Consider the following 25,418-nt stretch of genomic DNA (forward strand, 5'->3'; position numbering starts at 1 on the left):
CATGGCTCAGGACCGTGTGTGCCTCACAGTGCCACTGAGGTTAGCGTGTGCACGTGTGTGAGAGGAAAGCGTACGTGTTTGTGGAGAACCTGCGTGCCTCTGTGGAAACTCGGGTGTGTGCGTGTGAGGAGACTGCTTGTGTCTGAGGAGACTGCTTGTGTGCATGTGAGGAGAGTGCTTGTGTAGGAGACCGTGTGTGTGTGTGTGTGTTTGTTTGTGAGGAGACTGCTCATGTATGAGGAGACCACGTGTGTGTGTGTGAGGAGAGTGCTCGTGTAGTAGACCACATCTGCGTGTGAAGACAGTGCTTGTGTATGAGGAGACCGCGTGTGTGCAGTGAGGAGACCGCGTTTGCGTGTGAGGACATTGCGCGTGTGTGAGGACATTGCTCGTGTGTGAGGACACTGCGTGTGAGGACGCTGCTTGAGTCTGAGGAAACCACGCGAGGGCGGCGGCGCCCGGCGGGCAGCGGGACCCGCACGTCAGCGCGCCGCGTGGGGCGGGCGGCGGCGCCGTTAAAGGCCGACGGCGGCAGCAGCAGCAGCAGCGCGGGGCGGGCAGCGCGTAGGGGCTGGGTCGGCGCCGGCGGGGGATCGAGGCAGAGCTAGGCGGCTGCTGCTGCTCCAGCCAACCCTCCACCTACCATGTCGGGCACTCGAGCGTCCAACGACCGCAGCAGCCACCCCAGCGGCGGGGTGAAGCGGGCGCGCAGCGAGCCGGGCGGTAACAAAGTGACGGTGGTGCTGGGGGCGCAGTGGGGGGATGAAGGCAAGGGCAAGGTGGTCGACCTGCTAGCCACAGAGTCGGACATTGTGTGCCGGTGCCAGGTGGGTGCTGGGCCGGGCTGGCTCTGCCTGCCGCTCCCCCTTGACGCTTTCCCTCCCTGCGCTTCGTTCTCCCTTCGGCCCCGCTCTGCCCCCCCGCTACCCTCGGCTCGGCGCCCTCTTTTCCTCCCGGTTTTTCCCGTGCTGCTCTCCCTTTCCTTCCGCCTAACTTCTTTATCTTCTGGCGCTCCTCGCGCCTGTCGGGCTTTCTTCCTCCCTCTCCCGCTCCCCTTCTTCCGCAGCGAGCGGACGCAAATGTGCTCGGGGAGGCAGCCATGTGCTCCCCACACCCCCCAACCCTCCCCGGCTGCGCCTCGAAATGCCACTCTGAAAGAAAAAGCCCTGAACTATAAATATAAATAGCTGACCCTTCACGATAAGCGACACCAAGATCCCGAGGTGCCGGGCGGGAGGGGAGGGGGGGGGGGTGGACAGGGAGCCCGCAGCCTCGGGCGGAGCGGGGCGGGCAGCGCTGCCCGATGCCGCTGCCCACCGAGGGTGGCCCGGTCGTCGGAACCGCGGTCTGGCTGCTGCCCGGCCATGGGTTGGTTGTCTTGGGAAGCAAAGCTCCAGGGTCTGTGGTGGGGTCAGTTGCTTGCGAGGCTGTAGCGGTGCCCGTCCAGGGGGTTAGTGTTACCAGGCTTGTTGCTGCTTCGGGAAAGCACGTTGTGAGCCGGATTGGAGAGCGGCTGCTTATGGTTATTAGGAGTTTTCCAAAGTTTTACTGGAGGGGCTTCTTTGGATAAGCAGGTTGTGCTCCTAAAGCGCCTGGAAGTTTTTTCTAAAAATATTTTAAAACGGGGCATCATTAAAATGGACTGAACAGTTTATGTAGAAATAAGAGATTTAAACAGTTTGATGCAGACAGGAAGCATCTTGCATGCCTTTGCTTAAATGTGTTTTTTAATTGAATACAATGCAAAGATTCTTAAAATTATTTAGTTGCCTAGTATAAACCAAACTTGACACAAAAGTGATCCTAAATAATAGTAATAATTTTTTTAAAAGAGTTGTTTTCAAGCATTAATTATAGTAGAGCAATACACCTGCTAATCTGCTTACTGGTCCCTGTAAAACTATGTGACCACATTAATGAGTAGTAAGTTTAGTTCAGCTCACTTAGTGTGTAGCATGAAATTTATTCTGCTTTAAAATGCATGAACATAAAACTACTGAAAAGTTACCCTTGAGTCTGAGATGATAAATCCAAGGACGTTTGTGTCATTAAGTATATTATGTAAATAATCGCCGTCATGGGAGTTAAATATTTAGAAGGTGGAGGAAGTATTTTCAATTGGAACATTAAACTCCCAAGATCCTGAATCACCTTGGGAAGAAGTTTCCTTGAAAAAGTTAACTAATGAATATGTATTATTGGGACTGTAGCTAATTTTTCCATCTTTATTTCTCCCTTCCACACAAGAATGTGTTGCTAGGAGTTTAAACACAGGTCTCATAATTGCTTTTGTGAGAAAACTAAGTTTTAGCTGAGGAGGAGCATTCCATGTGGGCCTCAATCAAAGTGCTGTCTCATGAGATTACTGCGAGAATTCATATTGGTTTCTTTTAGTCCCACTTCTGAGGGATGCCCTGAGGCTGCTTTTAAGACGGATTTGCTGTCCATGCAGAGAACTAATTTGCAAGTATGGCCCCCAGGTGCAGCCTCAGAATAACCTTTAAAGGATACAGGACTCTGAGTGTGCTGGAAGGGTTAGTGTGTTAACAACACAGCCATCTAAGATGGCTTAGATGGTTTAATATGCTTCTGGGGACATCTAGATTGTCTTTCTGTAGCCTGATAATGAGACTGGGATGGATGGAAGGCAGGTGGATCTAGAAGAGCTCTCAACTTTCCAGAATGGTGTTCACCAATACAAGCACACACATCGTGTGTGAGATTACAATAGGATTGTTTATAGTCTGGTTTAATGGAAGGATCTTCAGGATTTGGGTTTGGGGAAGAGTATAGAGCATTTGAAAAAGAAATTTTGAGGATGCTTTGTGAAAAGGTGCTGTTTTAATAATTTAATACTTCATACTTTCAGAGCCAGTCATGCACATCAGTAACAGTGTATGATTTTTGCTTCTTTTAGAGGTCAGATGTGTAAGTGTTAAGGTTTAGTAAAGACAGGCACATATCTAACCATGTGAATGGTACTGATGAGATCTTCCAGTGGATAATAATAGGTCATTAACTTCCAAGTGCAACCAGGTTCATAGGGCCTTCATTAATGCTGTGCCATGGCAAACCTCAGTTTGTGGACTAGAATCTTGCTGTTTCACATTCCTCCTGGAAATGAAGAAAAACTTTCTTAGTGCAATAGCACTATTAGAAGTGATTGCGTACCAGGATAAACTAATTAAACACAGAATGTCTGGATTGCTAGAGACGTAAGAGAAAATGTCACAAAAAGTTCCACCAGGATTTTTTTGTGGTTTAGAATGTGTTGATCAACAAGGTTATTTTCTGATGTCTTGTCCATTTCATTTTCTGAGACATTGAGGGAAAACTGTTCAACAGCTTCTTTTAGACCTCAGGAAAATGAAAGAAGGGAAAGATAAAAAATTAATGCCTGAAAAGGGGATGTTTGTCTTTAAAAAAAAAATGTCTGAGCGAGATTAATTCTTCATTGCAGTAGGATACTCTTTTAGCTAGTTTTTTTTTTTTAAGATGGGATTTTTCCCTCCCTTCGGAAAAGGATTTTGAATTTTGGCCCAAATTTAAGTTTGAAGACCTATCTTTTAGTAGTTCCCAAATGTTTCTATGAAAGGAAATAATTTCAATTTCTCACGTATTTTTAGTGTGTTGATTTTGTGAGAGGAATCTGTGATGGCTGGATTGCTGCAGAGGAGATAAAGTGGTATTTCCTGGGATACTAGAAAGGCTAATAGGCAAATGAGAATAGGAAGTTGCTCCCAGGCCCAAGGGAACCTTCAAATATGTTAAATAAAGAAAATTCTGCATTTAAACCCTGGTCTCTCTAATTTTCTTCAGAGTCTGATTTCCCATGAATTGAAGAGTTTGAATTTGTTGTGCTCTGAGTCTTTCTCATTATTTGGGTTATACACAGTCCAAAGGAACTGGGTAAATACAATAATTTACTTAAATTTTCATATTAATGACACTGAAATATGTGGCATTATTTAAATATGAAATCTTAGTTCACCTGAACTAATTTATTTCATTTCACCTGTATACGTGAAGCGTTGGTTTTGAAAGAGGATGTTTCAACAAGGGTAAAGGATCTCTGGATGTTCTTGTAGATGGCACTGAACAAAGCCTAGGGCTCTTAAGGAACTGAGTAGGTTTATTTAAGTTTGTGTTATTAGTGGAAAGCACCAAGAACATTTTTCCTTGTAATTGCTCTTGCAGCAAGCAAAGGCATTCAAAAGCAGAGTGACAGACTAGTATTTCTTATTTTAGGCTCCTGAAGCATAGAACTGTGACTTTAGTCTCTGCAGTACTTTGAAACCCTGGTATATTTTCAGAGATAAGTACAATCAACTGCAAATGTTCGTCTTGATGTTTCCTTTAAAGATAGGTTTAGTGCATTTGCTTAAAGCTCTTAACTGACAGTATAAAATATAAAGAGGGGAACTCACTTTTTACCCAGCTTCTTAGTATGTTGTCATAGAACAGGAAGTCCTAATGTTAGGCTTAAATAGCTTAGATAGTTTGGATACATTTAACCTACTAAGGAAGAGAGGTTTGGCATTGTGCAGAACCTGGCTTCAGATTGTGTTTTCTTCAAGTGGCAGCTCTCACTCCAGACCTGTGTTTCTCACATCACCTCATATTGCTACCTTCAGAACCAGAGTTTGTGGCTGGTTTTACATACCTGGGTTTTAATTAGATGATTTCTCATATTTGGTTGGGAGCATGATCAGATAGTCAACTGTCACAGCTGCTGAAATCAGGGGCCTCTACAGGCACTCCTTAAACTAGAGCTGTTTTCAAAAAGTCATATATAGAGCTGCTGTAGTAAGTTCACAGCTAATTGAGGACAGGTGATGGTCAGACAGTTACAGCTGTTTCCTTAAGCTGAGATTACATAAACTACACTTGTAAGAATAACTCTTCACTGAATTTATTTACTGTAGTTTTGTGTGGGCATGAATGGAAAAGGAAATAGTCTGTATTGTCACAAATGACACAAGTACCATACATCTTTGCCAATAATGGTAAACTGATCATTGCCAGGAATGTCTAGTAATTCCTGCTGTGATGGACAGTAAACAATTCTGCTATTCCTGATGAAGTTTTCTGGTGCAATAAATTGAAAACATCTAGAAGTGCTCTGGGAAAATGCCCCCTAAATATTAAAAAAAAATGTGAAGGGGAGGGAAGCTCAATGTGAAAGATACAAAAAATGTTGCTAGCAAATTAGTAGAGCCCCTGTGATGATAATCATTGCATGGAGTGAGTTTGCTCTTTGACTGAATAGATTGGTCAAAGAGATGCAGCACAAGTGTCTTTGGCTCATACTGAAACCAATGACCACGATTCAGCAGCAGCAGGGGCTAATCCAAGACAGTTTAATTTTTTTTTCAATCCTTCATTTGGCACTGTGATTCCAGTGCCGCCCATGCCAGTGCTGGATGTCTCAGACCTATGACATGTGTGCCTTCTGGAAGTCTAGAAACCATCTCCTTTATGTTACCACAATTCGCTGAGAACTGGTATTGAAGAAAAACCACCACATTATAAGAATGTGACTGCAGTACAAAGATCTATTAATAGATTGCTTAAGCTTCTCATAGTGATGTGCTCTTATTTGTCACTTAACATGCAGTCACTTTTTAAAAGATTTCCTATACCCAAGTCAATAAGAATTACTTTGGTTTTAAAAAGAGATCCTATGCTCTTTTGAGACAGATAGACATGGACCGGATGATCCTTGAGGTCCCTTCCAGCCTAACATGTTGTAATAAAAATTACAGTTTATGTTAATACTGAAGAAAAGCTCAGGAGTTTGGAAAAGGTACCATAAAAACTGGCTCTTAGTGTCTTGTGGTTGAGTAATGTGCAGTCACTTGGAACAATGAGTTTAAAATAAATCCTAGACCAGAGATGTTAAGTCACTAGTTTTCTTGAGGTAGTGGATGTTAAGGAATAAGATTGAGAATGGCTAACCCACAAAAGGCTGGAAAAGTTTTGAGTATGAGATTTGCTAGCAAAACTAGAGAACAACCTAGGAGGGGGTGAAAGGTACTGCCAAACACTTAGGATATGAATAGCTGTTACATATTATCATCAGTTTCCTTATTTCCTTTTTCTGGTGTTTTAATGAATGCAAAGTAAATGTTAGCAGTGGTACTTTGAGGAATGAAATTGAATATACTGTGGGCAAGTGATTGAATAATAAAAAACAGATGTGGCAGAAATACCAGACAAGATTCTTAGTTTTTCTCAGTGTTTTAGTTGTGAAGCAGGGCACTTTGCCTTATTCATCTGCTGTGCTGCTGACAGGCAGGGCAAAGCAGCCAGACGTTGTTGTGGCTGCTCCTATTGATCATGGGCTTCTTTCTGGAACTGTTTGCAAGGGGGATTAAATTAGGGCTGTTTGATGTGATGATTATGTTGAGTTACAGGGACTCATTGGCTACTGTTTGTGTGTATGTATCGTGTTGCTCTCCCTTCAGTGGGATTTAACCCTGATATTCTCTTTACAGGATAATGTAGCATGTACAGGCTTTAATCAAATGATTTAGTGCTTGATGATCTTCAGTGAAGAGATTGATGACCTTGGAGTCATGAGTGTGCACTGACTGCAGGACTGGCATTTTTGATTCTCTAATGTTTGGAAAGATAATCCCATTTGTGTGCATGTGTGCATTCTTATAGGCATGTTGCTTTTTAAGGAATTTTTCTGCAAGATTCTCTGCAAAAAAAAAAAAAAGAAAAATAGGTTTCATTTTGCTGTTCAACACAAGAAAGGGTTCATTAAGTTTTGAGTGTTGATTTCCTTAGCTGCAATAAAGAAGTTCACCCTTTCAAAATTGGAACTTTACTTGCTACACTGTATCATTTTAGGCTTTAGAACAACATTGTGACACTGCTATTTTAAACTGGTATCTGCTTTGGACATCAGGGAGATCATCTCAGGACCACCAGGATTATAAATACTGTATGAGAAGGTCAGGTTTAAAGTTTCCAAATCTCCATATTAATTTTCAATCCCTTTCATAAAGACTGTTAAATCTATTAACCTCTACAAACATCAAAAGACAGCATCTGAAAATTAAGCTGAAATGACATCTGTTCTATTTCGTTCCTGTTCTAACTCACAAGTTGTTGTTAACTTGTTTACAGATAAAATAAGTTGTGTTTAAATCCTTGGATCATGTTACTTCCCACAGGGACATGACTACACTTCTTCAGAAGAGAGGAGTAAAGATGAGCAGGCATATCTAGGTTTTTCATATTGGGTTTCCTTTATTTTGGGATTCTGCTAGTATTAGAATGCTTTTTTCACCATAGCATTTTTAACCAATTTACCTTGATTTCATCGTTTTCTTTACATATTCTGCTGGAGTTAAGTGTGTGTTTTATGGCACTGGTCTGTCACAGCAGATTGGTTTTTTACATCCTTGACACAGCTTTTAATTCAGTTTGAGAGAAAATAAGTAGAGTTTGAGTGTTTTAATTTGCCTTTGCTGTTTAAAACCTAAATTGAACTAGATACTTAGGAAGAGCAAGGTGCCCATAGAAATTAGGGTGAGTTTTCATTTATAGTAAAGGGAAAATGCTGTACTATTAGTGCAAAATACATTATGTAAGCTTCAGTTTTAGGTATTTGCATTATAAATATTTTATATATTTATATGTATTTATATACAAGGTCAAAAGTGTTACTCTGCTCTTCTCAGGGGTTTTTGTGTCTATAGTTATAAGAATTATGTAAGTAGGCCTTAGATTGTCTCCTTTTAACAGAATTCATGAGTTTTTTGAAGGGAGGTATTTTAATTGGGAAGGTGGGATCCTGTGGATTTTGTTCATTCTGTGAGTTGGTGAAAAGGGACACAGCAAATGCACGCTTTGACAGATGCAAGAATCACACATAACAGTTCTGTGCAGAGTTGTTCTTACTTGTAACTGTCCTTGCAAACATTTTTTTTTTGGGGAAGCAGAGTGAAGCAAACTAGAATTGGCTGATGATGATTTGTGTCAGCAGATAAATACTTGCAGCTCTCTCCAGCTCTTTGTCACCACCATAGCTTTCAAAATCACTGCTCCCTTCAGTTATTCTGGTCTAAGTATACTTCTGATTATTCCCTAATTTAGTTCTTTCCAATGGCTCGGATTAAAAGCAAAAAACCCAAAAACAGTTATGCTGCATTTCTGAGAACTCGGTTGGGGTGAGTTGGGTGCTTTCAGGAGATAGTTTAACTGGACAAGTTAGCAAGAATAAAACTTCCAGTAAAGAAAACTAACAAAAACCTATGGCAGCAATCTCCCAGCTGGCATGTACAGCACTTGCAGTCATCTGACATCAAATATCCACAGAGATGATTCTGTGATGTGTCTAAGGGTCCCAGTGTTCAAAGCACTTGAATCGCATGTCTGTCTGTTGGTTTATTTTTTTTAAATGCTGATTTTTCTAAACTCATTTGCAATGAGTTGCAGTGAGTGTAAATTAAGATAAATATCATGAAAGGCAATGGACTTATGTTATTATAAAGTTCATGTCAAAGCCAATTATGCTGGTAACACTTGCTAGCTACATTTATTCAAGTTAGTTCCAGGCAGTTGCTAAAGTAAGTTAGAAATAGCTATCATTAATTAAATTGTCAAAGAGAAAGAAGAAACAATTTCCGTAATGCTCCTACTTGTTTGCTCAGAAACGCATATAAAATGCTATAAATGGAAGAAAATTGCTCAATTCAGATAAGAGAACTGAAGCATTTTATAATCTGCTTCATGGTATGATGAGAGGTATTTGGCTTGCAGATGCAGTTGAGTTTCAGAAAATGTTTTGGTTCATTGAAGGATGAAATTAATTGAGCTGAAACATTTACAATGAAAAGAGGTGGCCAGGGATCACCTGTGTTTTCAGATACAGATTTCCTAAGGTGCTGGCTTGCAATCTGTATTCCAGTTCATAGAATTCCTAGATTGTAATGCCATAGGGATTGGAAGGGACCTCTAGAGATGATAGAGTCCAACCCCCCTGCAGGGTCACACAGGAACTCATCCAGGTGAGCTTTGAATGTCTCCAGAGGAGACTCCACAACCTCCTTGGGCAGCCTGTCCCAGTGCTCTGTCCCCCTCACAGGGGATTCCCTGTATTTATACAGAACAGCCTATGCTCCAGTTTATAACTATTGCCCTTTGTCCTATTATTAGTTGCCCCTGAGAAAAGCTTTACTCCGTCTTCCTGGCACTCAGCCCTTACATATTTATAAACATTGATGAGGCCCTTGTTAGTAGGAGAAAAAGTTCATTCATGACAGAACAGCAACAAACCTTAAGCCTGTAGAGAAAACTGCACCTTTATAAGAACTCCTGTTTCTGTTCAAATTGACTACGATCTTGGTTTACTCATGTCTTCCTAAGTCTGTGTGTTGTCTCATTTTCTTTTAAAGCTGTTTGTGGAAAATCACTTTCTTGAGAAAAATACTGTCTCCTGCTCCCAGGTCTGGTAGAGATGTACATGTAAGGTATGAGTTTTAGCAGACTCCCTAAAGTGTCAGTGGTCCCTTGGCAGGAACATTGTGTGAGGCTGCAGAGACTACCAATGCTCCCAGCTTCGTGCAGACTTTCCATGTTGAACACCTAGAGAAGCATTAGCTGTCTGTGGAGTGACAGGCAGGAAGAGCTTCCATTCAAAAGGAAACGTTGGGTGTTGGAGGCTTAAAACCAAAGAAATGACTGGGCACAGAAGATGCCCAAAAGGATGGGCTTGTGTGAGCATGTCAGAGACTACTTGCTTCCCGAAAGCTTCAGTTCTCTTCTGTCTTCTGCCACCACTCCTAAATCTCCTCTGGCTTTGCATCAGTCCTGCTTTGGCTCTGTGATATTATTCTGCTTCCTAATTCCCCACAGTCCTCATGAAATCCTCTGGCCCCCCTGATTGTCCTGCCTGAACCCTTCTACAGCATCTCAAGGAACTACAGGATGGAGAAAAGAGTGACATAAGACATGAATGTATAAATAGAAAAAAGGTGACCTGGTCAAATCATCTGCTGCACATTGAGAGCAATGGCATAAAACCATTAATCTTTAGATGTTTCTTTCTGTTTCAGGGTGGGAATAATGCAGGCCACACTGTGGTTGTTGATGGAAAGGAATATGATTTTCACCTGTTTCCTAGTGGCATTATTAATCCAAAGGCAATTTCTTTTATAGGTAAGACAATTTTGGAACTTAATAAATAAAATAACATTACATGGTGGGCAGCTGAAACCATATTTTATAGTAGCAGACAAAAGAAAAATGTATGGATGACTGTCAGAATTGCTTTAGCATCAGCTGTTTCTTTTCTTTCACTGGTGCTTTAACAGAATTTTTTTGTGTGTTCAGTGTCAGTTTAGTGTCTGCTAGTAGAAAGTTGGAAATAAGAATCCCCTCTTCCCTCTGTTGTTCTTTCTTATACTTTATGGTACAAGTTTGGATACCACCCTCTACTTGCACTCTCTGTTTATACTTTCAAAAATATAAATGCTGTACTTTGAGGACACAAAACACAGCACTTAGGCTAAATAAATAACATCATTTATCACTGGCAGCTCTTTACTGTCTACCCAGAAAGAGGCCTCAGGGTGCAGGGTTCTGCTTATAGTCGTCATCCAGTCTCCTTTTTGTCCACATTAACTATGTTTAAGGTGATGTTGTGTTTCACTGTAAAGATATTTGATGCAAATGGCATCTTAAAGTTTGCACTGCTTACTGGACATTGAACCCATATTGAAGTGACAGGCAAATTTAAGCCTTATACTTGTTTAAATATCATGTTTTGGCTTTTTTTCTGACAGAAAAAACATAGACACACAGGGTAAGAAATGAGTTTTAGTCATGGAACTGAAGTTTCAGTTTTGTTCCATTTGAGAATTTCCAAATGGATAATTGAAATATAGAAGAAATCTATTTTCTCTCTACTAAATATGGTTTATTGTTTTGCTTTCCACTTTACCTCCTTGTCAGTAAAGACTGTAACTTAAGTTATCCTAAATTTAGGCTGAGACAGACTCTTGCAGATATTTCCAGTGCTCCCAAGAAGGAAGCAGCAGCTGTTTCCAGCCCACAACATCACTAATCCGTGTCAGTGATGTTTTATATTGCTTGTGGATTCTATATTGTAGCTCAAAGGCAGGGAGAAGGCATTCCTAGTGTATTACAGCATAGCTTGAGCTAAGTTTAAAACAAATACTGAAGAAATATTGAATAAAATTTAAGTACTACTGCACAGACTTGTCAGTGTTGTAAGGCCAGGGACTTCTTTGAGCTTTTACCAGTGAACAATTGAGGCTGAAGCCGTGGTGCAAAGTCCACTACAAACGGAGTCAAGAATCCGCTTACCTCAGCGGGCTTCAGAGCAGGCTCAGCATTCACATCTGAAACAAGCAAGCTCTGTTTTTTTCTGATTTTAGCAGGCTTGTAGATACTTACCCAAAATGAGACTTAGCAAAAAAGTTCTAGATGGTCACTTTGTGATAAATGTGAGAAACTTAGTTTTGATTTTTTTAAACAAAATTTCAGACAGCAAGTGTTCACATGCCTTATGTCCTAAGACTTAATAGTTTATTTCTTGCTTTAAAAAAAAAATCATTTATGTTCCCAAAGGTAATGGAGTGGTTATACATTTACCAGGCCTGTTTGAAGAAGCTGAAAAGAACGAAAAGAAAGGTTAGTATCGAATAATTTTTAACCTTTTTTTTGCGTTGGCAGTCAGGTTGGGGAGTTTAAGTCTGTTTCAGACTGTAAATGTTAAGTGCAACACCATTCTGAGGTTTAAATAATGAGGAAAATGGTATTTAAAATATTGAATAGTGTTGCAGTCTTCAGACAGATTTTTTTAAAGCAGACTTTTCATGGATTTCTCAGGAAGTTTTATGTAATTTGATACCACAGGGAGTCTACAGAAAAGCTGGAGGGGGACATTTTACATGGGCATGTAGTGATAGCACAAAGAATAATTGTTTCAAGATGAAAAAGGGTAAATTTTGAATAGACACTGGAACAGGTTTTCCAGAGAAGTCGTGGATGCCCTGTCCCTGGAAGTGTTCAAGGCCAGGTTGGATGGTGTTCTGAGCAACCTGGTCTAGTGGGAGGTAGTACCAACCCAATCAGAGGAGTTGGAACTAGGTGATCTTTAAGGTCCCTTCCAACCTAAACCTATATGATACTGTATTAGCCTAAATTTTATTCATTTTGTCTACAAGAAGCTATATAAACTAGAAGAAAGATAAAAGTAACAGCAAATACCAAAGTTTGACACATCAGCACAGCTGAAATCCTACTCTTTTATATATTCTAACAGGTTTAAAAGATTGGGAGAAAAGACTGATTATATCAGATAGAGCACACATAGGTAAGTAATGATTGAAGGGGTAAAAAACCATCTCAAATGATTTCTTAGCTCATGGTACTAAACTACATTGTTACTCTGCAGAGCAGTTATGTCTTCTAAGTCTCTTCTCTATGTTGTGTATCTTGTTGTGTAATAATGGAATTTGTATTCACTGAAGAGCAATGTTTTACATGTTTTCCCAGTGTTTAGGCAATACTAAGTCTGTTTCTCATGAGGAGGCCCGTACACTATCAGGGATAACTTTGTCTTGAAATTATAGGTGTCTGATTTAAATAATATTCTCCTTCGGTCTTCCACTATGTCAAGTTGATTTTCCATTGCAGTGTTTGACTTTCACCAGGCAGTAGATGGGCTCCAGGAAGTGCAACGTCAAGCACAAGAAGGAAAAAAGTAAGTATTTTCAGCACCCTAATCTCATTAATAATTATGCCAATTTGAAACTTGGTTGTAGTTTTGGAAAACAGATGCAGTGTATCTGAAGAGCCTTGCTGAGGTCATTAATTCTGTGACTCCGTTGTGCTCCTGCTTATGTTAGTAAACAAATTCTGAGGTATTATTGAAAGGCAGAGTATGAATTCTTATGTGTTTCCCTTTTCCAGTTCTCCACAACATAGATATTTTGAAATGACTACAAATTCCTCAGAACTTTTTTCCATTAAAAGGATGCTTCCAGTCAGACTTGTGATGCTCTTCTAAATTGTGTCTGAAGTGTTGGTGTGGCTAAGTTCCACACTTTAATACTATATTCACTATTTTATTCACCTCATGAAGATAATTATTTTCTATTTTAATCTCATGGGTTACTACAGTGTGTAATTGTCATACTTCATTATTCTGGTTTTGAAAGAAAAACAGTTTTTTCACATAGGTTCAGACACACTATTTTTCTTGCTGTTAGTCTATTTTTTTTATCCCCCTGGACAACTACAGCCAAACTTAGCACACAAATAGAGACCTAAAAATGACAGTATTTCAAAAATGGACATGAAAATAGGTATGCATGTAGGGAAAGCTTCATTTTTATCTGCATGAAGGTGAAGGCTGCAGCAACAGCCTGGGGATCAGAGTTCTGGGATTAGAGATGGGGAGAATAATGCCCAAAGCCATTGGAAACCAATCGGGTCTCTCACAGAACCAGTTGTTGTTTACAGCTGTAGACAGTGCTGGAACTGAAAATGTGAAAATTATATTTGTTTCCTATAGTTTGTGATAAGGAATGTAGTAGTATCACAGAATAGTATAGCAATCATGTTTGCTGTATAATATATGTATATACACACAATTTCAACTCGGCTTGTCTCAGCCAGACTCAAGACTTGATGCCTTACTGCATACAGTGAGTATTAGCAATATTTATGCAGTTGCATGGAAGCATGAAACTTACTATACGTCTATTATTATGTATATATCTGTTATTATTATGAATAGTCTGGTTTAGGTGTTCTCCCGGAGTATGGTACATTGAAGAGCTTTCACCAAATTATTTAATATAAAGCATATTTTTGCATATATTTATACATGTTTTGGGGGTTTATTTTCAATTAGTATTGGCACAACAAAGAAGGGGATTGGACCAACATATTCTTCCAAAGCTGCACGAACAGGCCTTCGAGTTTGTGACCTCCTTTCTGACTTCGATGAATTTTCTTCAAGGTACAACAATATTTGTTTTAAATATTATGCTAAAGGGTGTTATATTTTGTCTCAGGTTTGGTTTTAAGGAAATGGTTTTAAATATGTGTCTGAATTTTGTATATACATTGCCAAGAAGAAAACTGGAAAGAATGTGCGTGTGCATTTCATGTACTTCAGAACCTCTTATAATTTAAAATATAATTTTGTACATTAGGAAATGTCCTTGTTGAGGTGTCAAAGTGCTGGGTATTTTTTTTCCCCTGTCACTCTCAGTATATACTGTGTATAACTTATGTTGGCTGAGTTCTTGCCAAGAGTTCTATGAACAGCAACTCAGTGAATGTGCTTTATAGATACTATTTCAATATTTTACAGATTTAAAAATCTGGCGCAGCAATACAAGTCAATGTTTCCCACACTGGAAGTGGATATAGAAGGACAACTGAAAAAGTTAAAGGTAAGGATTTAACAGCTCAGTTCAGTTGCAGGGAAAGTATAGAAAGAAACAGAAATGCTTAATTTAAAAAATGAAAATTAGGTGTACTAATTAGAACTACTACTTACTAAAGTAATGAATTAGTGTAAATGAAAAATTCAAATCTTCATTATTATAAAACCTTTTAATAAGCAGTAGCTATGCATTGTTATAGAATATTCTCTCATTGTGGACATTAAAAAGTTTTGTGGATGATTTTATTCTCCTATAATATTTTACCTTTCTGATACAAAATAACTGTTGTATTAAAGTAACCAGGAGACCACATGGTGACATTTGTAGTTAGAAGTCTCCAGCCATGAGACTGGAGACAGACCTACTCTGTCTGCAAAACTTCCAAGTGAAAGCTGTGTTTCAAGATCCTGGTATTACAAGAAAAATATATAAGTAAATTCAGAAAAGCCACTGATAAAACACGATCTGTCATTAATATGCAAGAAAAGAAGGTGCTAAAAAAAAAAATCAAATAAAATTTTTGTTTGGTACTTCTTCAGAGTTGATACCCATCTTAAAAGATATTTATTAGTGTTTGTGAGTAGTAACTTTTTTAAATTTTGGGTTGTTTTTTTGGTTGTTTTGGGTTTTTTTGGAGCTTGCACAATTTTTAGTCCCATTCTCGGTGTGTCTCATCTCAATGTGTCTAGACTATAAACACACAATATAGAGACTGTATAACAAAATGAGGTAGGTGTACCCCTTCTCTCTAAATGGAAATGCTGCACAAATTATGGCATTCGAGTGCCACAAGAAGTCATGGTTTCTTACATGACTGCTTCAATACACTGATTTGTTTTCAGTAGAATATAAGCTAATGGTTGTATTTTTCAGGTAAAGCGTAGTTATTGAAGCTGGCACTTTAGAGTTATCTGTATGTTTTGTGTTTCAAAAGGGAACACAATGTTCCCTGCTTCCAGCTGTTGCCTGGGGAAGCTGATATATCTACTCAAATTTGCAGGGATACGCTGAAAAAATAAGACCCATGGTTCGAGATGGTGTCTATTTTATGTATGAAGCTCTTCATGGCTCCCCAAAGAAGATCCTTGTTGAAGGAGCCAATGCAGCATTACTTGATATTGACTTTGGTAAGTCAAATTCTTGAATCAATTCCACTCCCAAGACATGAGCTTTATTTTGATTAGTTTTTCTTTTGATTTTTGTCAGCTTTGCAAACAGCAGGAAAATACAGAAACAAAATGGCATGTCCTTCAATAGGAACAAATGTCCCAACAGTAAAGCACAGTAAGCCAGAGATTGTATCATTAACAGGATTAATTGCTTGGCTCTTAAATATTGATTTTTATTGAAGCATATCTACTAGAGTTGAAATTTCACTCCAGATATTCTTGGTTTTGTTATAATTCCTCTGCAGTGGAGAGGAGAATATACTCTTGCACATAACTTCACCCATCTTCTTGAACTGATTTCTGCTCTGCTCTTGTACGAAAAGTTTAATTAAACTCCTTAGGACTCCATGAAACTGAAACAAAACTGGAAAGATGCTCCAATCCACAGCCACAGAAATCATGACTAACCTCTTAAAGCTTAGAAAATTTGCTACTGATACTCAGGGCTATTTGTGTAGAGCTCTGGGAATGTCAGACTGTGACCTTTACCACCAGGCTTGCCATGGATGCTGCGGAAATACCTTCTCTGATACACAGGGCAGTGAAAAAAGATTTACACAGCAATGGAATCCTGTAATAGATCCAGTGCCTAATGGAAGTGGTACTGAGATGCTTTTAAATTTCTTCCATGTGGACAGCCCTCAGTGAAAGTTGCCAAGAATGAATGCAGAAAAACTTACACATTGGAACAGACAGCACATACATGATATCTTTGTGAATATGAGAAAGGTTTTGGTGGTTTGTTTTTTTTTCTCTTGCTCACTAATATGCTTATACAAGTTGCCAGGATTAGTCAGCTGTTTGGAAAAAAAAAGTCTTTGTTTTAGAGCATTTTCTGTGGAGGTTTAGGAATGTAAATATGTATTATTCAGTACAGGAAGAAGAAATTTTGGGAAGAACAGCTTAATTATTTGTCTTACAAGCAAAATGGGGTTATGGAGTAAGAAGAATTTGCCCTGCTTTTTGGCTTCTATTTGAGCTTAGCCTTAAAGGCAGACATACAGGTGAAAACATCTGCTCAACTCATAAAGAACAGTCAGTCTTTGTGTCTCACCACTGCTGACACAGGGTTGTGCTGTTGTGTTTCTCTGACAGGCACGTACCCATTCGTGACTTCATCGAACTGCACCGTAGGTGGTGTCTGCACCGGGCTTGGTGTTCCTCCCCAGCACGTTGGTGATGTGTATGGTGTGGTGAAGGCATACACGACTCGAGTGGGAATTGGAGCCTTCCCCACTGAGCAGATTAATGTAGGTTTGGTACAGTATGCTGTATATACAGTTGCCAAAAAGATAATGTCTAAAGAGTGGGGTAAGGGTGTACCACTGATAAGCAAGCACCATAATAATAATGCCAAGCAAAATCACACTCATGCAGAGAGAATTACCTTATAAATTCAAGGTATTTTCCTCAGAGGACAGAAACACAAGTGTGGTGATGTTATATTACAGTAGCCACACTTCTGGTTTAATGAATGAAGTGAAAACAGTTTCATAATTTTATGCAGTCTTGTGCATTTCAGTAGCAAGTTTGTGGACTGGAACTGTTAGTGCATTGCAGGAAAGCTTAAGTTACAAAACACAGTAGCCTGTGTTCTGTTCATTAATATAATATATGTGGCATGTTCATCAGCCAGTCAAGCACAAACTGATCAATAAAAAGAAGGGGAGATATTTTGCTTCTTCTAAACTGTCTATTGTATTTTCATTATCAAGAAACTGGTAAGCTCAGGGTATTGATTATGAGCTATGCACACAGCAATGCTTAGCTCAGTGGTCTGAATCTAACTTTAAGTCACTAAAATCCTTTCTCTAATGGCTCAAATGAATTGGTGATAGTATTTAGTTTCATGAATCAAGAGTGTAAAATTTCTGTTGTCTTCAGCTTTAATACATTATAAATGCTGCCAGCTTGAAGGGGAACAGTTGGCAGTCTCATGCTGTGGTAGAGCCTGGGAGCCTTCGGCATGGTCAAGTAGTCTGACCTAGGCATTGTGAAAACATTGATCTTGTGCCAAAAATTTACTGTCTTGCCCCACAAAACAATAGATGCCAAGAGACCAGATGAAGAAAGTAATGCAATCAAAATTAAGGACAGGGCTGAATTGTCAAGGAGATCTTTATAAGATGAAGAAGCAAGAAAAGTGTCTCCTTGGAATATGAAATAGTCATGTTAAACAGGTATTTTGAAAATGCTTATGAATAGAATACAAAAATCCTCTGCATGAGGGGCTTTATTTTCAGACTTAGTCTCCTCCTAATAAAACCTTAAATATTTTATTTCTTGGAATTGAACAACTGTAATTTTTTTTCTTATTTGTTTATATGTTTGTATTTGTTTCACTGATATTTTTCAGTGACCTATCATCAGCATTCTTTCTCCTTTTAGGAAATTGGGGATCTTTTACAGTCCCGTGGCCATGAATATGGGGTAACTACAGGCAGAAAGAGGCGCTGTGGCTGGTTAGATCTGGTCATTTTGAAATACGCTCATATGATCAACGGATTCACTGCGTAAGCATCACAGATTTTGCGCTACATTTGGAAGTGATAATTTTGTGCTTCGCAGAATAAATATGTAGGTAACATTAATATAAGTCCAGTAGTGTTACATTTTAAGGAATAAAATAATTCACAGTGGGAAACTGAGAACTGTCAGAATGCTAATAATGATATCATTCTTTTGACTTTACAGTGTTGTAGCATTTTTTGTTGTTGTTTTTTTTTGTCAGATGTTTGCATTTTGCTTTAATTAGGTGACCAATGTAGAACAGTTACTGGTTTTGAGCTTTGGCTGACTCTAGTGGATTACACTTTGTAGGACCAATTCTGCATCATTTGGAACAATTGTCTCATGAAGTGAAATAAGAGAACACAAACCACACAAATGCTGGCACAACTTTCTTTCCAGTCCCAACAGGTTCATTTATTTACAAAAATGTAGTCTAATATTGTATTATAAATTCTGCCTATAATAGAAGGCTTTTTCTTCAGGACTGAGCAACTTACTTGGTTGGTAAATTATTTTACAATTCAAAATATATATTAAATTGACCTTTTAAAGGAGAAGTAGCTGTTTAAAGGAACTGTTCAAGACCATACTGCCATCAAGCTAGCTTATATGTAATGCTGAAATTCTAGTAACTATTGCAAGCCATTAATTTTTAACTAATTAGCAATCTGAGTTTTCAGAAAGAGTTGCAAAAGTTATCTGATCAAAACTGTAATGGAAAGTGTGTACTCATCTTTTCAGGCAAATTTGCTTATACATACAAACACATGACCCTAATCATTTAAATATCTTGTAAACTGAGGCTTGACTTAATGTTTGTTATTGATGTTACAAAGGAAAGAAGATCTTTGTTCATTAATTTATCAGAAGGGTTTAAAAATTATTTTTAACTTGGTTTATATATTTTGCTATAGACTACACAGCTCTAGTTTGTATGGAAATAGTATTAGCAAGGCAGCTTGTTTCCTTCTGTTTCTGTTCTGTACACTAACGGCACTTTTATCAACAAAACCATGTCATCTCTGGTAACAGTGATGGTTTTAAAAATGTGGGGAGATAAAAACTTTGAAAAAAAAAAACCCAAAAAAAGCAAAAAACAAATCAAAAAAACCTGACTCTATGCTGCTTCTTTCCCAAAAGGTCTTTTAATCCTTGCATTCTTTGTATACTTACTGAGCACATACAGCATTGATAGTAGCACATGCCTGTCTAAATCCTTAGCTACTCATTTTTATCAAGCAAGGTCTGACATATTGTTTCTAGAGAGTTCTTGGGTTTTACTTGTTTTAAAAGGCAGTTTTATTCTGATCAGTGAATACTGTGGTGTCTTCTTGAGGTTCCATTTTTTATGTTCCTGTGTGTTCATTCAAAAGATCAGGTTCATTGAACTGGCAACCCTGATAGCACAGCCTGTGCACTGGAAGTCAGGCTGGGATCTTTCTTACTGAACTGTCTTACCTGCTTTTGGTAGCCAGGCTATGCTTGTGAAATCTTGTTTGTTTTAAAGGTGTGATTTAATAAATAAGTCTGTCTTAGAGTTGTTGAATCAGTAGGAATCAGCCAAGCATTTGGAAATGCATCTTAGTAGCTCTGTCATATACTCATCCAAGATGAGAGAATTCAGCTAACAGTGCTCAGAGTTTAATATGTTTCTGTATTTCTGCTTGCTGGGTTGCCTGTGCTGGATTTGTCAATACAAAACTAGAAAAAAAAAGGTGGAAAGCATTAAAAAGGAGTTACATCCATCATGTGTATAACTCTAACCAATGTTTTTCTCTACAGTTTGGCCTTAACAAAACTGGATATTCTTGATGTCCTTGATGAGATTAAAATTGGTGTTGCTTACAAACTGGGTGGAAAAAGAATTCCTTATTTTCCAGGTATGTAGTTAAATATCTGTTAATTCTTCTTTCCTGCCTTTTAAGTCCTACCTGCTCAGAAAGGCTCTTTTCCTTTTACAGTCAGGCTTGATTTTTTTGTTGTTTTGGGTTTTTGTTAGACCTTCTGTACAGATTTGCAGAACTGTGATATCAGTATAAAGGCTACCAGGCTAGTATAGTAGCATTTTTTCTAGTCACCTTTCATCTTTATGTATGATAAGAAGTTCAAAGCAAATAAAATCTTTTGTTGGGGCCTCTCTGTCTTGCCCATTGGATTTCTTAAGTGACAAAGGGTCTAAAAGTCAGCAAGGTTTGAGTCAGTGACTGTGTGTGAAGTAAAGTAAAATAAAATCAGTGCCTAAGCTGTGCAAAAATCAGAAGAATGCAAGCAGAATAAAGCTGCTTATGGGCCACCATCATATAACTAACACAAACAACATTGTGGTTAATAAAAATACCCATTTGCTCAAGAATATCATAGAATCACAGAACGGTTTGGGTTGGAGGGGGCCTTCAATATCATCCATCCTCTGTATGGGCAGCAACACTAGACCAGGTTGCTCCAAGTCCCATCCAGCCTGACCTTGAGCATGCTTCATTTTAAAATTTTTAAGATATAAAAATACCTAGTTTTCATACATAATGTTTTCAAGATACCTGTAACAGTCTACACTGAGATGAGGGGTTTACTCTGTGGTGATGGGGAATTCCAGAGGATACAGGAAGGGATGGCAGCAGCCAGCTTTTCACCACTGATGGCAGTGGACAGTAGCACAGGAGAATTCCATTGGAGGAAGGCTTGCAAGCATCAAATATATAATATATAATTAGCAAACCAGTAGAAATCCTGATTTGAGGTTTTTTATTTATCAGATTTTAAATACTGTCAAAAGACTTTGGTCAATACCATAGGGGTGTTCTTTTAAGGTGGAGCAGCTGTACTCAATTGTGGTAAAAATTGTTCTCCTACAGCTAATCAGGAGATACTACAGAAGGTGGAAGTAGAGTATGAAACAATGCCTGGGTGGAAGACTGACACAACTGGTGCACGAAAATGGGAGGACCTTCCACCCAAGGCCCAGAATTACATCCGCTGTGTGGAGAACCATGTTGGAGTGCCAGGTAAAGTTTTCTGTAGGTGTAACTGAGGATGTCAGAGCAGACAGGAGCAGCTCTGTAAAACTGCTGAGTTTGTTAGTTGGGAATGTCTTGATTTGGGCAAAAGGCAGTGGATGTATATGGTAGGGCTACTGGTGGTGAATTGGTGCTTGCCAAGAAGCAACAAAGGGTGGTTCTATAGGCAGGTCTGCAGTGTTGCAGATGGCTCCAAGCTGCTACTGACAAGAATTTAACCAGAGGAAAGAAATTTGTATTGTTTTTGGCAAGCAGCTGCTTTCTGTCAGAGAAGACTTGGGGATTTCTGCCTCATGCTTCAATGTGTAGTTAGTGTAGTGGTCTCTAATCATCTCTTCTTTCATTTTACTTCCTGCACTGCATCACTGTTTGAACATGGACTTTTTTTTCTTTTTCTCCCTCTAGTTAAATGGGTCGGAGTTGGAAAGTCAAGAGAGTCAATGATCCAGCTATTCTAAACAAATTAAGAACTTCAGTGATGAGAAGTTTGATTTAGCATTAATCTGCTCCTTAATGCTTCCACTTTAAATGGAGATACTAATTAGAACCAAAATGTTCTTCTAGGAATTGAATAGAAACAAAGCATTTTCTGTATTATAACATTTTCTTTATCTTTAAGTTCTCAGTAAATTTGCTGTAAGATCTCCTTGGTGGCTATCATAAAAAAAAATTAATAAAGTATTCTTAACAAAATAAGGAAAAAATATTTTTTTAAGTCAAGACATGTTACTATTTGAATTGGTTTTCGTCCTTATAGAGCTATATTGTCTTGCTGAAACCAGTAGTAAGCTACTAACAGTAGTAGCTGTTGGACAACTTTAGAATTGTGAAGCTTGGATTTGTTCTTCGACTTGAAATGTTAAAATGTTTATGTATCTGAGTTGGCAGTAGTAAGACAGATAACATGTACTTAAATTGGTTGGATTGTACAGATTTTCAGTTTCTAAAATACTGTTAAGTTGGGTATTTTTGACTGCACAAGGCAAACATAATTATCAGGACTTTTAATATCAATTTTTAATGCCCCACTAAATAGAATGGAGAGCAGCTCAAGTATTTTTATCGCAGACTCTGTTCTAGTAACTGAGAACATGTAACAAGGGGGCAAAGTGGGGAAAGTTGGCCTAAGAATTCTTCCAAATGTCCTATGTACTCAGAGGCAATCCCTCTGGAGTCAGTCGGGTGCGCTGTCTTTAGTTTATGCAGTAGGGAAGGAGTGAGGAAGAGAACCCTTGGGGTTACAAACCATGTGGGGAGAGATGAGTTGAAATAGCACCTGTGTTTTCTCAGTGAACCTGAAACCTTTCTTCCTGCTAACAGTGACTGTCATTTCCAGAGTTTTACTGTAGCTGTCTTTTGAGGGACTTGAGACTCTGTAAGGCACACTCACTTCCACAGCTCCTAGGTTTCCAAGAATAAATCAATGCATGACTTAATGATGACTGCTGCAGTATTTACACCCCTCACAAATTTTGACCTTCCTCAGCAAAATGTAATGGCTATTTATAGAAGGGAATGATGTGGCAGCCCAGGCTGAGACATGTAGAAGCCATGGAGAGATCCCAGACTCTTCAAGAATACACTTGGACTTTGTTGTGGATCTTCTAATTTATAATGACAATACTACAGGAGCTCTCATGAAAGACCTACCTCTTGTAGAGGAAAAATAATACACTAGAAACTGTTATTACCTATCTGCAGGATTTTCCAAGTAAATGTTTCTTTTCTGTATCTTGGAGTAAGAAAACAGCAGTGTTGTATCATTCTCATCCCAAGTAATGCCATGATGTGGTGTGCGAAAACATCATTTTTCTGAGATGGTAGCTCCAATGATACAAAATTATTAAATTCTTTGCATCAGAGATGAGGAAAAAAGAAAAAGCCATCTAGTGTACCCTGTCATACTCATCCCCATTTGTCTTTTCTCACTCCACATTAAATAATAATTGTTGATGTTCAAACCCATTTGTGTCAAGGCAATTGCAGAGGTACTGGTATGAGCACATAGCAACAGATGTGTTGCTGCTTGTAGGGCATAATTATGACACCCTCTGGCTGCAGTGCAGTCTCTTCATACTCCATCAGAGACTGGCTTTATGTCACAAACAGTTATTTCTACAAAATAATAATAAAAAAAGAAAAAACCCAACTTTGAATCCTTCAATTCAGCTACAACTCCTTTGTGAGGCTGTGACAGTGCTTAATTTCCTTGGTACTGTTTTGCAGCCTGTAAAATGTCAATTAGGAATACTGCCTCACCTCTTTTAAAATGGGGGGGTTTTTTTTGGGTATTGTTGGGTCGAGCTCTGCAGTCCTTGCTGTGACATTGATGAGGAAGCTGTCCCCATTGAATTTCTGAGTCTTCTAATGGGAGAGCAATGAGATTTCTGACCCTACTTAATGTTTGCAAAGCATTTCTGAAAGGTGCTTGGTAAGTGCTAGTTATTACAAGCACTGTGAAATGTGCCTCATTTACATGAGGTCATTATGCATAAAGATGCTTGGAGATACAGTAGTTAAGTTTTGTTTTCACATGGCTTAACCTTGTGACTTTTGCTATTAGATGATCTAGGCCTGTTCCTTTTCTTGGCCTCATCAATGTGTTTATGTTAGGAGGTTGCTGCTATATTTAGGCTTTGGTTGATTTACAAGCAAAGTCCACAATGACTAACAAGACTCTTGGTGTGCTGAATAGCTGGATTAAATGACCAGCTCTAAATGAAGTATTGCATATTGAGAAAAATGAGGTTTTATGGTTTAATTTTCTCAGTATTACTTTCTTCTGTTCACCTAATATTTTTATTTTCCATTAAGTAATTTTTCCATTAAGTCTCCATTAGAGCCACATTGCCTGTCTTTGCTTTCAAGGATTCATCAGAAACCCAGTGATGTTGTCAGTGGGAATGATGTGGTAAACAATTATCTTGTTACTTATTCCACTACCCTCAAAAGAATACCACGAATTTCATAGCATGGGGTTTTTATAAATGACAGTTCTACTGGTTTTGAATCTCATATATGTATTCATTGAGTTCAATGTGAGTAAGTTCAGGCTTTTGTTGAAAACTTCTTTAATCTACTGAGTGATGATGCCATGCTTAATAAGGGCATTTTAATGTAAATTTGCTTTTGTTTTGGCTATTTCCATTGTATTATTTTGTATTGTTTGGAATTTCATTTTAATAACAAATCATTGTGATGAATTTAGTTTCTTCTTTCTCTCCAGCCAAATGCAGTACTAATGACTATTTGTGATGCATCATTCTGTTAGATATGTGGATGGAAGAATCAGGGTAACCATCTACCAAAATGGTGTAATTTGGGGTAAAGATTGTTGGGTTTTGTTTTGTTTTTTTTTTTTAATTAGCAGTTGTGGATTCACTCACACATTGGTATGTTTGATGTTTTTTCACACTTACCCTTGCAATATGGCCTTTATATTCAGGTGTATGCTTCCTAACAGATCCAGTATAGGATTTCTGAAGCTTCTGAAATTTTTAATTTGGCTACACATGGTCTTACAGTTCTGGCATAATGCACTTTATTAAAAGAAAGAAAATTAAGCAATGTGCAAACTGTACTTACTCTTTATGCAGATTTTTTCAGGTGAATTTTTGATCCACGTCTGTTTATGTTGTCCTAAAGTACACATTAAAACCAATTTAAAGTAACAGTGCTTGGGCTCTGTTTCTCTTTTTTTTTTTTTTTTCTGTTTTTACACAATATGCTTCCTACAAAACCTGGTTTATTATTCCATGCGTTTTAAAAAATTACAGCCAGCATTACTGAATGAATGGATATTTTATTTTTCAATCCACAGATTCTCAGTGTGTGGACTTTTTTTTTGTTTATACATTCTATAAACTTTGTTACACTTATCCGTTTACAAACTGAGCAGGGATCCTCCTTTACCACTCATCAGTCATTGCCATTCATCCTTAGTCATCTTTAATTCTCTTGCCTGAGCGAATAGTTTTATGAAATAATAATAATAATAATAAAAAAATAACATTTTCCAACTGATGCAGAAATCTTCTTGCCATGGCAGCTGGGATGGAGCAACTGGTATGAACTCCATGTAGCTCTTTACCGACAGCACCTCTAGGAAGGTAAGGTACATATTGACTCAGATAATTATTGTGTCCAAAGTGTGAGAGGGTTTCAGACAAGCGCTGCTGGGGCTCTCAGAAGCCTTCAGAGAAATCAGTTTTTCTCATCCACCTTGGAAATCTGGAAGAGCAGGTGAGTTACCTGTTTAGTAAATGACAGCAGTTTAGTACAGT

General features: G+C 38.5%; 1 protein-coding gene across 1 annotated transcript; it reads left to right on the forward strand.

Moving 5' to 3' along the window:
- The first annotated feature begins 497 nt into the window (after nt 1-497).
- Nucleotides 498-24,811, forward strand: ADSS1 (adenylosuccinate synthase 1). The gene is made up of 13 exons (XM_030451854.1): nt 498-827; nt 10,071-10,173; nt 11,608-11,670; nt 12,305-12,355; nt 12,679-12,745; nt 13,901-14,008; nt 14,366-14,447; nt 15,442-15,568; nt 16,706-16,860; nt 17,999-18,123; nt 19,904-20,001; nt 20,974-21,123; nt 21,541-24,811. The coding sequence occupies exons 1-13, from the start codon at nt 645-647 to the stop codon at nt 21,591-21,593; spliced, it is 1,365 nt and encodes a 454-aa protein (XP_030307714.1). The 5' UTR covers nt 498-644; the 3' UTR covers nt 21,594-24,811.
- Nucleotides 24,812-25,418: the final 607 nt, after the last annotated feature.

This window comes from Calypte anna, chromosome 5A, assembly GCF_003957555.1.
Source record: "Calypte anna isolate BGI_N300 chromosome 5A, bCalAnn1_v1.p, whole genome shotgun sequence".
NCBI lineage: Eukaryota > Metazoa > Chordata > Aves > Apodiformes > Trochilidae > Calypte > Calypte anna.

Bases quoted from the DNA above. Each gene is read 5' to 3' on its own strand.
- ADSS1 (XM_030451854.1), top strand. From the start codon at position 645: ATGTCGGGCACTCGAGCGTCCAACGACCGCAGCAGCCACCCCAGCGGC. The intron at 828-10,070 runs GTGGGTGCTGGG...TTTCTGTTTCAG, and splicing joins ACATTGTGTGCCGGTGCCAG to GGTGGGAATAATGCAGGCCA. The intron at 12,356-12,678 runs GTAAGTAATGAT...TTTCCATTGCAG, and splicing joins ATCAGATAGAGCACACATAG to TGTTTGACTTTCACCAGGCA.